The sequence below is a fragment of the Toxotes jaculatrix genome, chromosome 7, assembly GCF_017976425.1.
Source record: "Toxotes jaculatrix isolate fToxJac2 chromosome 7, fToxJac2.pri, whole genome shotgun sequence".
In the NCBI taxonomy this organism is placed as follows: Eukaryota; Metazoa; Chordata; class Actinopteri; family Toxotidae; genus Toxotes; species Toxotes jaculatrix.
Genome location: NC_054400.1, coordinates 18,183,018 through 18,198,130, shown reverse-complemented (window position 1 = coordinate 18,198,130; position 15,113 = coordinate 18,183,018). Strand labels below are relative to the sequence as shown.

At 39.4% G+C, this 15,113-nt stretch overlaps 2 protein-coding genes across 2 annotated transcripts; both read right to left on the bottom strand.

Moving 5' to 3' along the window:
- Window positions 1-467: 467 nt before the first annotated feature.
- gda (guanine deaminase) lies at window positions 468-8,411 on the bottom strand. Its single transcript, XM_041042050.1, has 14 exons — window positions 8,239-8,411; window positions 7,467-7,555; window positions 7,158-7,329; window positions 6,741-6,828; window positions 4,338-4,443; window positions 4,113-4,140; window positions 3,884-3,991; window positions 3,498-3,605; window positions 3,197-3,294; window positions 2,852-2,919; window positions 2,244-2,390; window positions 1,877-1,995; window positions 1,730-1,757; window positions 468-1,629 (listed from the first exon to the last, which is right to left on the bottom strand). Exons 1-14 carry the CDS (start codon window positions 8,365-8,367, stop codon window positions 1,556-1,558), a joined length of 1,362 nt encoding a protein of 453 aa, XP_040897984.1. The 5' UTR covers window positions 8,368-8,411; the 3' UTR covers window positions 468-1,555.
- Window positions 8,412-12,349: 3,938 nt separating this feature from the next.
- On the bottom strand, window positions 12,350-14,700 carry c7h9orf85 (chromosome 7 C9orf85 homolog). The gene is made up of 4 exons (XM_041042052.1): window positions 14,510-14,700; window positions 14,244-14,350; window positions 13,600-13,713; window positions 12,350-12,722 (listed from the first exon to the last, which is right to left on the bottom strand). Exons 1-4 carry the CDS (start codon window positions 14,609-14,611, stop codon window positions 12,491-12,493), a joined length of 555 nt encoding a protein of 184 aa, XP_040897986.1. The 5' UTR covers window positions 14,612-14,700; the 3' UTR covers window positions 12,350-12,490.
- Window positions 14,701-15,113: the final 413 nt, after the last annotated feature.

Genomic DNA, 15,113 nt, shown 5'->3' with positions numbered 1-15,113 from the left:
GGCCATGTGACTCCAGGTTTTTGTTCCAACACCAGACTTGACTCATTTAATCAACTGATCTCAGTCTTCAGACAGTTGATAGGTCAAACTGTGTGCTCTTGATTGGTTGGAACGAAAACCTGCAGCCACGTGACCCTTGGTCTATTTGAAGTGGAGCAGAGGCCTTGCTGCCAGCAGGACATGACAATAGCCATCTTCAGGTCTCTTTTCTGCCATTTCACCTTCTGTCCTGCTGTCTGGGTCAGATGGTGAAAATCATCTGTGCAGAGATCTGTAGACTGCCCTGTTAGCGCCATTTCTAAAATCCATACCTTTATCTATATTTAAGGTTATGATCATTGATCATTAGCTGGTGCATAGTCAGCTGCAGATGAAAGAAAAACAGCATAAAAAAATCAAAACAGACTTAGAGGTATACTTTATTTCAGTCTCACATGAAGTGACACATCAAAGAGTGTCTTTAACATATGAAATTTGGTGTCAAAAAGTGATATTTTGTGATAAAAATTAACTATAGTTCAGTAAAAAAGCAAAGTTGTCTTAAATATGACTTTGTTTATCAAGACAAATACATTCAGCAATCAGTCCATTTAATTTCCCTTCATTTCCTTACAATTATAAGATTGTTTGACAACATTAATGTAAATACATAAGTATATTTCATTTGTGTGATCCTTAAAATCAAACATCTTAGTAAAACCGTCTGAATTATGAATACATCTAAGGTTAGTATAACACAACTAGTAACTAATTCGAATAATAAGGCACCAGGTTTATTTCACTTTTCACTGAGTCAAATCAGGATGTGGATTTTGAGGTAAGTAAGTAAGTAAGACAAACGTTACTATGGCTACATGTTAGATAAAATTCTTGGTTCGGTCAGAACAGACCTACAACTGGAATGGTAACTTTTTAATTTTTGTATCAGGAGTCCACAGTTCCTCCACGCCAAGAAAGCAGACTACACTGTTGAAAAGGGGGAAAAAAAACTATTTCAAGTAATTTAATCATGTACATTTGTTATTATAAACACTTGAATGGATGCATTTGAATGGAGTGTACAGTGAAAAAACTGAATGAGTTATGATTACAATTCAAGTAAATCCCAACCTTCTGATTCCATTCTATTTTCCACCTATACAAGCATGACAATGGGATCAGCCCATAATGAGCATGAATATATTTCAGTATGCAAAAACTACAGGCAACTATCTAACCTTCTGCAATAACTAACAGAAAATGTGCAATGTTTACAGCAGCACTCAAGTCCCCTATTCCCTGTTTAAAAACTCAGCTGAATTCAAACTCAGCTGACCACAGCTTCCTATGACCCTCACTGAACCTCATAAATAGCACGTCAACTATTCTAACCTCTGGATTTAACACAAAAATATTTATTGCAATAGTTATTTGTCTACAGTGGCAGCAGTAAACCAGTTCATACAGCTATATGGTATTTCCAGCCATATAGCTTGTGCTGCACATATTTTATCTATCAGATATACATGTATTTTTGGCAGTGAGATCGGCGGAGGCATGTGGAAGACTACAGGGTTTACACGGCTGCCTCTGTGAATGGCGCCACCTTCCTCCCAGCCACAAACACCTCCACTATGTTACGATCATCACCTGTAACAGGAGTCAAACAGAGACAGACACGCGCAGGTTGAAGTGAACGGCTAATGAGAATCTGAAAAGTTTGGAAAAATGAACTGAAATACACACTCACCCAAATTCAAAAACTTTTCCAACAGAATCTGAAAATAAAATGCAGATAAAATTAGTGTTACACAGAATTTTTTTAAAATGATTACTTTGTGTGTAAATGTGTTACTTTCTGCCTACCAGTAGATTAAGTCGATGCTTGACTACCAACCTTTGGTTCTTCAGACTGGATCAGGTCGATGGGTGCACCAGGAGCAGCTACATTCACCCTCAGGGCATCAAAATCTTTGCCTACTTCAAAGTTCCCTGTTTGGTCATCCAGTGACAAGGCTACGGACAAAACACATAGTCAAAGAAACTGTTGTACTCTCTGCCTTCCTGTAAAATTGCAATCAGTCATCACTTAAAATATCTTTTTCCAACAGCTACTGGTCTTTTGGATCAGGGAATTTTGCTGCAGAGCTCTCAGACAGGGTGACTTAGAGTCAGCAAAGACACTTCTGATGGGCAACATGAATAACAAAGGGACTGAACACTGAATCATCTCAATCTCAGTGACAGCTGGGTTCGTGTCTTACCTTGGCTGCCTCCCAGTGTGGCCAGTCTGAACACCTCCTCAAAGGTGAGCGTGTCGTGGTCTGGGCTCTGGATGGTCAAGACTTTGGATGAGTCTAAAGCTCTCCTCATAGCGTCCAGCATAGAGGCCGAATAGCCCCCCGCCACGTCTGATGCAGCACCACAAACACGGACCAGATGGGTCAAATAAATACAGACATGCATACAGACACAAACACAAGAATAAAAAGTAGCATGTCCAGTTCAGGCCATTAGGCCTTGAATACCTATCAAATCAGATTTTTTTACGGGTATTGAACCCAGCAAAATAAAGTGAACAAGTTGGTGGTCAGCTGACGAGTGGGCCAGACCTCTCAGCTGACTGAACTCACTTAAAAACACTAAAATAACTGGTTGCTGTAAAATCAGATGATATAACAAAACAACTTACTGCTGCAACAGGCCCTACTCACTGCTCTCCCTGCCTCCAGCTCCCATATACGTGTTTATATGCATAGGACAGTTTCCATAACAAAGCAAAACTCAATTTTGGTACTTCTTTATAGTGTAACAAAGTTTGTCAAAAGTGGCCTGGCACTGGAAAAGGTGCACACGGTTACTCTGCTCCCACCTGTTCCCAGCCCCAGCTTCACTTTGTGGTTCAGGACGTTGCGGACATTTAACACTCCACTACACAACCTGGGTAAATGAGAGAGAGATTACAATGAAAAAGTTGTTTAAAAAAAAAACAAAAACAACATGCATTGTTTTCCTGTCAGGTGATAAAGTCAGGACAGTTTACGACAGTTTCCTTATCTCAGGACATGGATCAGTAAAACATCATCTTTGCATTCAGGCATTTATAATTATATGCCAAACTGTACTGCTTAAGTACTGTTTTATTGTTAAATCTCTGTTGTGTAAATCATCATGGGCCTTGGTCACATATTGTCTGGAGAAGCTATCAGAGACTTACGAAATGTTGGAATTGGGGCAGTGAGACAAAGAGGCTCCTGTCTCTCTGAACAGATCCAACTCTTCATCACTGAGGTAGCAGCCATGGGCCATCACTGTCTGTGAATCATCCCCATTGCAAATAAAATCAGCCATGTTCAGCATTTAAATCAGCATTTGTATTTTTTTACAGCAATGTCTGTGTGTGTGTGTGTGTGTGTGTGTGTGTGTGTGTGTGTGTGTGTGTGTGTGTGTGTGTGTGTGTGTGTGTGTGTGTGTGTGTGTGTGTGTGTGTGTAGGAAGGGATGTGATTGTGTACCCACCTTGTCAGTGAGCAGGTTGTATTTGTGATAGACATGTGTGTAGGACTCTGATTCAGGAAACAGCTCCTTTACAAGCTTCACTTCCTCGACATTTTCACTGATATGACTCTGGAAATAAACAGACACGTCAGACATTAAAGTGGTGCTTTAGGAGGATCTGGGGTGTTACCAGTGACACAAGCTGTAGCATTAAAATAGCACCTGAGGAGTGGCAGTGCAGTGACTAATGCCAAATGCTATTCTGCAAAGCATGCCCTTTGTTTTTGCAATCAAATGTGTGTGTATTTATTTCACTGTTCAAAACCCCACAGGTCCAACACTAAACGGTCTCTGTGACAACAGTCCCTTGTGAATGTAGCTTGGTTTGGTTGCCACAGTGAGCTCACCTGGATGTGCAGTTGGTTATTCTTAGCAATTGCGCCCAACTGTCCCAGCAAGGCTCCTGTGCAGGATGGAGCAAAGCGTGGAGTCACTACTGGCTTCACTAAGGGGTACTGCCCAAAAAAAAACCCCCCAAAAAACAGAGGAGACAGGGTGAGTAACAGAGGATCAAATAAATAAATAAACAATAAACAATGCAGACCTATGATAAATTGTTGTATCGCAGAATCTTACCTTTTTGTTTAAGAGCTCTGCAATGAACCTTGAGGGGAAAAAAAAACAATGATTATAATTCACTAAGGGCATGATTTTTGAAAGGGAACAAATAAGCCTTATATCTTGTTTCACAGTGTTTAGGATACTGTTGGTACTGGTACTGCTGGTGGCTACACAAGCATGTTGGCCTTCAATCACACTAGATCTGCTATATATGTAATGTATGAAACAGTTGATACCCACCGACAGGTTTCCTCTTTGGACTCTTGAATGGTCTCTTTGTAATGTTTCACAGAATTGTTCCTGTCCATACACACCTTACCCACTAAGGCACGCTGTCCAAAGTCATCTGCAAGACAAAGATGTTTGATATAAACAAATTCCCTCTGACGTCATTCCACGCTGATTTAGAAGCATTTGTCCACTTGTTACACTTGCACCCAGAGTCAAATCCTGCTGTCACTCACAGGCCCTAATCCCAGTCACCTTGTGTGAACATGCACGCAGATGCACATACCACGCATTTGTGCATTAAATACAGCTACATAATTACTATGTACTAACCCAACTGCTCATTACTTCAGAATGTGTGACATGCTGTACAAATAAAGCAAAACGTGTAGTTTGGAGTTTTAGTTCATGTCTGACCAAAGCTGCAAGGAAAAATGTGTGTGTTATATGACTATGAACAGGGTGCTGCACCTATAGACATGACTGCTAATTACGGCAATAATTTGCAGGAGGGAAGAAACTCCAAAACAGGAGGGAAGAAGCAGTCGTCAGATCAGAATCCTGTGAAGCAGGTTTTGCAGGTTTGCAATTAAATATGACCTTAATTAATATTAACTGATCAAATACACATTTATCGAAAGACCCTGAAAGCATACAAAGGTGTTTTAAACAGTCATAAGGCCATTATTACTTCAGTCGTTATTGTACTTTAGTAGGGCGTAATCTGAATGAAATTTGCATTTAATCAAACTGCCTAATGAACCAGCTAATTGACACACAGTGAAGCTGGGACCTGGTGGCCTTATTACCCAGACTGGCTATTTGGTCTTCCTCTAAAGTAGTTTTGGGATGAGGAGGAACAAGAAGTTTTGAACTGCATGATGCTTTCAAGTCAATATGAAATAATATGTAGACAAAAAAACACGTGGAATGGATGACGTTAATGACAGATCTGTTCCAGGACGCCCTGTACACAGTAAAAGAAGCCTGGCACTGGGACAGCTAAATGGAATACAGCCTTAACTAATGTTAGACTTTTCCTGCTATGACATATTGTAAAAAAAAAAAAATCTCTGTTAGCACACAGGTGCAGTTACATGGCCAATGGAGGCATCTCATCATTGTTAATTATGTTGACATCAGTACTGTTGATTCGTCATATTCATATCAATAACATATCAGATTTAAAGTTTGAAAACTTGACTGTATTTATGGTGAGTTTTGGGAGCAGTGAGGGGTGACAGTCAAACATGTTATGCAGAGTAATAAGGCTCTTCTCCAACAAGTTTAGTGTTACAGATACTGTACATGATCAGCAGGTCCTTCAAAGACTTGAGAGAGCTTCATGCTACTGTGACCAAACACTTCAAGTCAGGTCAGGTCGAAAACGTGCACATATATCAGATTTCTCTGAGAGCTTGAACTTTGAACTTTGGACTGATAAAATACAGAAAATTAGATTTTGTATCCATATATATTTTTTTTTATTTTTTATATCTAAATAGCTCTATAGTCTATATCCCTAAAAGTAATAAACTAATAAATTCAACACACAAGAACATATGAAGTATGAATTGGAATTACTTAAATATGCATGTGCACATACACACATTTCTTCCTCAAAATGGAACAGTTGCTCAGAACAGGACAAAGGTGAGGGTTCAATGACCTTGGTTACACAAAATGACTACGTAAAGCTGCCAGTGTTCAATTCAGTATGGTTGTAATGTGTATCATTACACATTTGTGTATGCATGCATGTGTGTGTGTGGTGTGTGTGTGTGTGTGTGTGTGTGTGTGTGTATTCAGCATTACATAACATGACACCAGGATGATAAGGACAAGGCATAAAGGTGAACAAAATAAGCGTGTTCCTGACCCAGAACCAACAACACATCAGCTGTTTGGGGAACTGTAAGTTTAACTTTAAATTTCAGTTACTTTATCTGATGGATTCAGGTCAGGTTTACGTTTGTTTGCTGAGACATTTAAACAATGCACATGAATCTATGATCACAATTTGAGCCCGTGCAGTGATTATACAGCTCTGTACAGACAAGACAGAAGAGCAGGTTTAACCTGTGCTGTGGAGACACGCTCTTTCTGACCAACATGTCTAGAATATTATGTGACTGTGTTAACCTTCACTCACCACCCACCCTAAGATTTTACCAAGTACAAACCTCACAACCACCCACAGGTCGCCTACTGCTCTAAGATGATCATTTAAAATTATGGGCTGGATATTTTATTGTGTTGTGGCCGGTGTCAGCGGCATTTCATTTCCTATATCAGCAGCAACTCTGGAGTCCAAAGTCTACATTATATACAGAAAATACTGAAGAATACCAGTGCTTAAAAATGAAAAAGATTTAGGTGGAAATGTGTGTGTATTTGGAGTATAGGACATCTTACTTGCAATCTGGCCGAGCAGGAGAGAGGCATCTGTATGTATGGTAGCAAAGTAACATGCAGTGGTTGTTCCGTTTCTCAGGGTCCTTTTCTGTAAAGCACAGGGATCATGTTACAGGATTAAGTCCAGGACATTTTAGACATTTTTTTCTCTTTTCTATACGTTGTTAAGCCACTGAAGTGTTCACACCCTTCATGAGGCATGTCCAGTTCTCAGAAAAACTAAAAGAACCTCTTTTCTTATTGGTCCTATGGGGCAGATTGTAATACTACTGGCAGTTTTATAAACATATCAAACCCATTATACTTCCATTATCCTACAGGGCTCAGTTTTTACTCGCTGCATGTCTTTAATTCACAAAACACAACCTCTGACTGTCGCAGCTGTGGCCACTTATTTCATAGTACCATCAAACTCACCACTACTTGAGTGTAAACCCTCTTGGCAAACTCCAAATCTTTGAAGCGAGACTCTACAGGAAAGGTGTAAGTATTGAGCCACTGCAGTAAGGGCATGTCCAGGGCCGTGCCAGCGTAGCTGTACTGGGATGCGTGAATGTGGGTGTCCACCATTCCTGGCATGAAGAACTCACTGCAGTGGAGCAAACATGAATATGGTTCACACATATTGTTGGCCAGTGCAAGATTTTAACCCATTTATTGATGCACTGATGCATGCTCATCTTTTACACTCTACAAACCAGTAATTCATTCACACATTTAACTTACTGTTGTGTTAGTTGAGTGACTTCAGATGGACTGAATCCAAATGTCTGACACAGTTTTTCTAGCTCCTCGCCTTTTCCAATGAAAGCAATCTGATGGCAGAATGTAAATCAGCCAGGAGTTAATGCGTTAAAACATTATTACATAAGAAAAGTGTTTGCATGTACTGTAAATGAAGCTGTGAAGATTGAAAACATCATACATGTTTACTTAGTGAGGTGTTTATTTATCCCCACAACTGTGTGATTAAGAGGAGGAAAACATCAGGAGCAAACTACAGTATTTAACATTTAGCTTTCAGCATATAATCTTCAGCAACTGCCATGGCATGACAAATCTGTAGTCCTGCAAACAGCACCTTTTTTGTGTTCATATATCTGATATCAACAAGATCCACCTCATTAGTCTATTCATAGCATGTTGTATGAATTATAACCCCACTTGTTGTTTTTGAAAAGACTATCTCTGACCGCCATTAATGTTTTTATGTCTGAGAGCCTAGTTTGGGCAAAATTGTGAGAGTTGCTCGGCAACAGCTCACTGCAGGAGTTTTTTAAGATATTACTTAACAGATTTTTTTTTTTTTGAAAACGCAGTGATATTTATCTAACTATAGATTCAATGAAACCCATATACTAAAGCCAAAGTCCATGGGTTTGTTTTCATAATAATATAATATTTATAATATAGAATTATAATAATAATCAATCAATAATAACATTTTTAAATGTTAAAATACCAAAAGCCGTTTTAGATATTTTAAAGTCTGAAAAACCTTTCCGTCCGCATCCACTCCCAGGAGCGCATCTTCCAGGATCTGCACCGCCGTTTGCTGGGTCGAGTGGATAAATGTTCCCCTGTAGACGTGCGAAATCGCGGTGGTGGGCCCGTCAGAGTTTGCCATCCCGTCGGCAGATCAGTCCGAGTCGAGCAGTGAGATACCTGCAGCAGCAACAGCGCGCACGGGTTTTATCCCCGGGGAGCTCCGATCACCATGACGCACCAGGACGCACGACTCCACCTGACTGCAAAGACAGTCTGCAGCCAATGAGAAGATAGGGTGTGTGTATATTTTTGTGCTGGGGTTTCTCTGATCACAGAATTGTTGTGGTATAACTATCCACTGGTTGCAGAGTTGCCAAGACCAAGACAGTCAGCTGAAGAAGACGTTTCAAGTTTTGCCTTTGTTGTTGTTGTTTGTCCCTTTTTTATTCTGCACCTGACTGATGCCCCGATGGTTATCAGTCAGGTGCAGCACTTGCTGTAAGCGCCTTTGAACTGTGCCTGTTTAATGATTTATCATAGAGACTAAACAGCCTAATTTACCATGGGCTGAGTTACCTTCATGCCTTGAATTACCATGCTGTTACCTTTGTTCAAAGAAACCTAATACTGGAGCTCACAAAGTTTCTTCGGCCAAATAACTTCATACCAGAGAAAGGGAACCTGCATTTGACTGTCCACTTCTGCTGGGTAAATTTATTTAACGATATATTCTGATTTTAAACTTGTTTGTGCAAGACAAGTGAAATTAAATCAACATCAATTAATTGTTTTTTAATCTCATGAATAAGTGTTAATCACTGAAATGACTGGAACAAACAAGCTCGGTCTTTACACTGATGCGCAGAATCACACCAGCTCAATATTTAGGCAACATTTGACCACTAACATCTCATTGTTAATGTCATCTTAAAAGACAATATTCCAGTTGGTATGACAATAAAACTGTCATACCACTGTCATACCACTATCACTGATTATGCCTCAGTCTAAGTGGGTGTGGGTGTTATAGTTTGATAATATTAAACTATCTTTTGTAAATATCTTGAGGTCTTAGTAGGCGTACACTATGGTGAATGTGAACTCAAGTTCAAGATCTTCAGTATGCCCAAAAGTTTTTTTGAATTCCTGTAGGCTTTGGTTCTGATTCCTGGAAACCATAAAACAGCATTTTGGGTTATAGGTCACAGAGAAAGCTATATACAGTATGTGTATAGATACCTTGAAAAAGAACATCATGTTCCATTCATCTTTCAAGAGTGACAGCAACAGGTCGGTGTCCGAACATACAAGAGGGTACACAATGTTATGTCCTTCTTCCCGAAAGTGGACTTGAATTTCAAAATAACTTCAACATTGCAAACACTGTTATAAATTTGGTCCATCTTAGGTCACATGCCAGTCAGCATATTGACATATGCCTGTTGGTTGCATTAGGTGATTACTTGTTGTTCCTCTTTGTTGGTGCAGTTTACTTGTGTTTAACATAAGTCATCACGGTGTTTGAGAAATTTCCTCATATTAAACATGTTTTGGCAGCATTTTAGATTACATCTTCGTAATTACAAGGTAGCTGTAAAAAAATGGTTACTGCCACTAACAGGGTAATAATGCAGTAAATAAAGAGAAAATATCCAGGTACCATGACAGCGAGAAAATTTTAAGGTTTGTGTTAAGGTTTAATTTTGGTAACTGGCCAATAATGGAGCAAAAACATTGTAAAGTAACAACTGTACAGGACATATCAGTAATAGTGTGGTGACAATAGACCAATTTACAGAGTAATAAAAAGACAATTTAGAAGCTAAAATATCTTCACAAACAACTTCTTTTTCTTTACCTAGAAAATGAGAGTACTTTCATCATGTGATTCATGTGCTAGCCATGAATCACAGCTAAACAATGAAAAACTACCCATTTCTCCTTAATTCCCCATTTTGTGTTGTCCTTTTTGTTCACTTTCAGATGAATGTTCATGGGGTTAATATTAAAAAAAAACAAATAAAACATATGCCTGTCCAATCAAGCACTCAACGCCTAGCTCACATGCTTATCAGTTAAAAGTATAATAAGGTGAACCCTGATTTTGACACTTGGTGCTCATTATTGCAGACATTAATGCCAGGACAGAGTGTTTAGCAATATACAATAGCACATGACAACATCAGAAGATCATCAGGGTGTGGTCTGTTAATTTAATGAATAAATTGATCAAATATTAGAAACACCTCTCAGTGTACTGCAATATAATATAGCAGCACCACAAACAAAAGATTGAACCTTACAATCCTCATGAAGGAAGAATTTATTGCAGTGCATGTGTATTAGACTCTATTAGCTTGGTTTACCTTGTAAACTGACAATCGACTGTAGGTTTATTGTTGGTATGAAATCACTGATAGAGCTGTTGCTTTCTATCAGCACTGGTTCTTGTCACAAGTATCCCAATGAGGAACTACAGTTTGAAATATTGCTGCATTCCTTCAAAATCATCAACCCCACATGACAAATGACAACACACACTCATTTTAGATCACACCAGAATGCAGAATGAAGAAACCTTTCCAGAAAAAGATTTTTTTTTTTCTGTAGGGGTTTCCCTAAAGATTTATGATTATACTGCTCTCACTCCCTACAGAAAAATCTCTCAGCGGTACGGTGGTGATCTAATGTGTTGAGAAAACAATATTAGTTTAGGTTACAGATGATGTGTGCCAATTTTTGTGAAATTTGAACAAAACTGCAGTTGAAAGTGATCATTTTTTAAAAACAGATTTTGGTGAAAGTTGAAAAGTTGTTGCAGTTCTGGTCCACCTTACACACAATTTGTGAGTTAAGGCAGTTTTAATGAGAGGTAAGGCAGATTTTGGGGGTAGCCTGACTTACTTTGCATTAATTGTGCACTCATAAAGCATTATGAATTTGAAATGTATTAGCTAAAGCTACCCAGAGGAAAATCAATTATATATGTTGTGGTTGTATTTATTTAGAGGGGATCAATAAGATGTCTGGGTGGGGTCATTTTGCCTTTATTTTGTTGTTATTTTCTTAATGTTGTTGTAATACTAATTGTACCATATTACCCCAACAGATTGCTTCATTCCCAGAATGCAGGTTTGCTTATGGTTCTCAGAATCCCTAAAAGTAGGATGGGAGGCCGAGCCTTTAGCTATCAGGCCCCTCTCCTGTGGAACCAACTGCCAGTTTGGGTTTGGGAGGCAGACACCCCATGTAATTTCAAAATTAGGCTTAAACCCTTTTTGTTTGACAAAGCTAATAATTAGTTGGTTATAGTTTACATGTCATTAACTCTGTGTCCTCTCTCTCCCGTAGTCCTGTGCTTGTTTCTCTCTGGTCTCTCTTTCTGTGTACCTTTCTGCAGGTATCTCTGGCTCCGGAGCTGCATGTTCTCTGTCTGTGGTCCTGGCTCCACCGACCTACCGCTGTTTATAGTCTACAATTATCCATTTCTAACACATTACTATGCTTAATTTTCCACTCTGCTTAAGATACATTTTGGATTAACATTCTATGCTGATTGTAATGTAAATAATTACCAATAATGACAGCTCTTTGCTTCTGTGCTGTTTCCTCTCATAACTGTAATCTGCTGAGCACACAATATCCACTAACTGTTCTGTAATCTGAATGCTGGCCCTCTAACATTGTCCACTTCCTCCTTTTTCGTCCTTTCACCCAGCCCGGCCATCAGCAGGAGGGTCCCCCATATGAGCCGGGTTCCGCTCAAGGTTTCTTCTTCTTAAAAAGGAGTTTTTCTTTGCCACCGTCGCCTTAAGTGCTTGCTCTGGGGTCAGGCTCTGGGTCTCTGTAAAGTGCTTTGAGACAATTTTGATTGTGGAAGGCGCTATATAAATAAAATTGAATTGAATTGAATTGAAACTTCCCTAGGCCTATGTAAAGCACTTTGAATTGCCTCTATGATGGTAATAGGTCATATAAATAAAGCTGCCTTGCCTATCAGCTTTAGCTGGGTGTAGGTAATAAACTGGCCACTGAGTATAAATATAAAACAAGAGTGTGTGACAGGGTCAATATTTAGAGACAGATCCTCCCCTCCTGTTGACATTAACTCAATATCAAACCAGCAGCAATTAGTTTATTTGCATCAGTTAATCTGAGTGTGGTCAAATCACAATCCTCATACTGTACATTGATTAGAAAACTTGTTTGGTACATAAGTTTAAAAACGTCCACGTGGTACAACAAGAACCCTCTTACTGTGTTTAGTCTTTAAGATTAACTCGGGACACATCTGGGAGTGCAGCAGACTTGCTCTGTGTTTTCTTTGGACCTGTGTCACAGTCAAAGTCTTCATCATCCTCATCTTCAAGGTCACCAAAGTCGTCATCATCAAAATCATCATCACTGTCCATGTCCTTCTTCCCTCGTCTAGATCCTTTTTTTGTCTGTTCACTGTCCTCTTCTGGCTCTTTCTTGTCCAGATGTGAGTTTATCCTTCACAGTGAGAGAAAATCAATATGAGGCAGTGTCAGATATTGTCTTGTTTACTTGTACTCTTGTGAGAGCAAGGGGAAAAATGAATGTCATAATGCAACCAAAGAAGTAAACACAAAATGATACTTGAGCATAAACTGATGCCAAAATGTTACATTAAAGCACTCTGTGTGAGGGGCATAAAACAGAGACGTAAAGACTGAAGCTAAAATGCCGTCAGTGAGTTAAATAAAGTCGAAACCCGGTCTGGGCTCTTCTGTGTGGAGTTTGCATGTTCTCCCTATGCTAGCGTGGGTTTTCTCCAGGTTCTCCGGCTTCCTCCCACAATCCCAAACATATGCACATTAGGTTAACTGGCTACTTCACATTGCCCCTAGGTGTGAGTGTGTGCAATATGTGTTTGTCTGTCTGTGTGTGTCAGCCCTGCGATTGACTGGCGACCAGCCCAGGGTGTACCCCGCCTCTCGCCCACAGTCAGCTGGGATAGGTTCCAGCTCCCCCGCGACCCTAACGGATCAAGCGGTATAGAAAATGGAGTTAATTAAAGAACCAGTTGTAATGTATCTCACTCTCCACATGATGGCAGTCTTGCAGTAGAATTTACTGCATGTGCTTGACGCAAAATGCAAAGATTAACATCATAAAATTAAATGTAATTTTTATCCTGCATCCAGATGAAGAACACTCATACCACATTTCTTACAGAAGTTCAGTTCATATACAATGTGAGTATGTGATTTAAATGGCTTCTTTATGACTCACTGATTGCAAAGTGGGCATGAAAAATGTTAAACTGGCAACATGAAATATAGACAGTAGTTTCTCAGTAGTTAGCAGAAAATTCACACACACACTCTAACAGTACAGGACCACTCACGGTATAACAATCTCCTCTTTCTTCCCACACTTGCAGCAGATCTCTAGCTGAAGAGAGCAGGGCTTACAAATGATGTGATATGCATCCTTCACAGTCTTTTGAGAACATTTGATGCTGAAAGGAGAAAACATGAACATATGAATGTCATCAATTTTCACATTTAAATAGCATGTCACGACAAAGCAGAGGTTTGCCATGTAAGCATGAGACGAGTGGACATATGCAGGACATCAGGCATTTTCCTGAGGGTTTAAGTTGCCTGGTTTAGTACAAGCGTCAGTCTTGTTTAAATTTCCAGTGCCTCATTTTAATCAAAGTTTGACTCTGTGGGAGTCAAACTTCTGGGAGCTCAATCATTTCTTATATAGCCTGACCAAAAATCCTCCTGTGTGATACTTTTATAATAATATGAAAAAGGGAAAAGAAGCACATCTCAGCTGCCGTGAACCTCTAAATTGCAAGTGTTGTAGTTGATAAACAAAAACAACAATTCACTAATTAATAGATTTAATTAGAATCTATGTTCATGTTGATCACACACTATTACTTGCTTGTCTAAGTAAGTCAGATCAGATGTGTGAAGTCATGAGCAGTCTTTGAAGTGATACAGATAGAATCAGTGTGCAGTCTCCAAGTGCACTCACCATTTTCGGGGCTGCGTTAGTGGCTTGTATTTGTTGTATTTGACTTTCCACTCAAGAACACCCTTACAGTGTTGACAGAGACCATCGTGGATCTTTGAGTTCGCCTTCTACATTTTCACATAAACAGAGAAGTGGTGGAAATGTTATAGTAAGAATGGTGTAACATAGCTTTGGCAAAGTAAATGCATTACCACTGACAATAATGATGATAAAGGTCGAAAAGTTATAGTTATTGCTTGAACAATAAACCGTAAAAGTTCACACACCTTCACTTGTGCCGTCGCTCCGTACTTGTCATTTTTGTAGGCAGTGGTGTTTTGATGCTTCTGGCCCCGCGACCGAGATACATTACCTTTCTGAGAACTCATCTTGTTTTCCAATTTTTAATTACACATGTTCTGTGGGTTTACACATCCAACAACCATGCCAACGAGAAAGAACTAACCCGGAAGACGTACGGGCACGTCGTGAAACGTCATTGAGGTCAAACCACGAACCATCCACTTTCTCTAAAATAAAAAAAATAAAATAAAATAAAATAAAATAAAATAAACCAAGACAAAGACTTGTTTGTGTAGAGGTAAACAATCCAAAGCCTCTGTTTGTATTTAAGAACACTTTAAAAAAAACAAAATATTTACAGGTCAATGACGTCACCTGCTGGGACGTTAGAAGCACCTTGGTCAATGCTGATTCGGCTATGCCTCGCAATAGTAATCTACTATTGGTTATCATAGACGTCAATCAACACATTAGGTCACCACTCTGCGGCGTCAACAAAGCACGCCCATAAACATCAATACGTTGTGCCATTGGTGGAATTTTTTTCAGCAACCTCTATTCTATTGGACCATGAAACTGCCAACCACC

What these genes read in the sequence shown, in the direction of transcription:
- gda (XM_041042050.1), bottom strand. Translation starts at nt 8,367, where the DNA reads ATGGCAAACTCTGACGGGCCCACCACCGCGATTTCGCACGTCTACAGG. An exon ending in GGGTTTACACTCAAGTAGTG is followed by an intron (nt 6,829 to 7,157) that starts GTGAGTTTGATG and finishes TGTGCTTTACAG; the next exon opens with AAAAGGACCCTGAGAAACGG. An exon ending in CAGAGCTCTTAAACAAAAAG is followed by an intron (nt 3,992 to 4,112) that starts GTAAGATTCTGC and finishes TTTTTTGGGCAG; the next exon opens with TACCCCTTAGTGAAGCCAGT.
- c7h9orf85 (XM_041042052.1), bottom strand. Translation starts at nt 14,611, where the DNA reads ATGAGTTCTCAGAAAGGTAATGTATCTCGGTCGCGGGGCCAGAAGCAT. An exon ending in GAGCGACGGCACAAGTGAAG is followed by an intron (nt 14,351 to 14,509) that starts GTGTGTGAACTT and finishes GTGAAAATGTAG; the next exon opens with AAGGCGAACTCAAAGATCCA. An exon ending in CTAACGCAGCCCCGAAAATG is followed by an intron (nt 13,714 to 14,243) that starts GTGAGTGCACTT and finishes TTCTCCTTTCAG; the next exon opens with CATCAAATGTTCTCAAAAGA.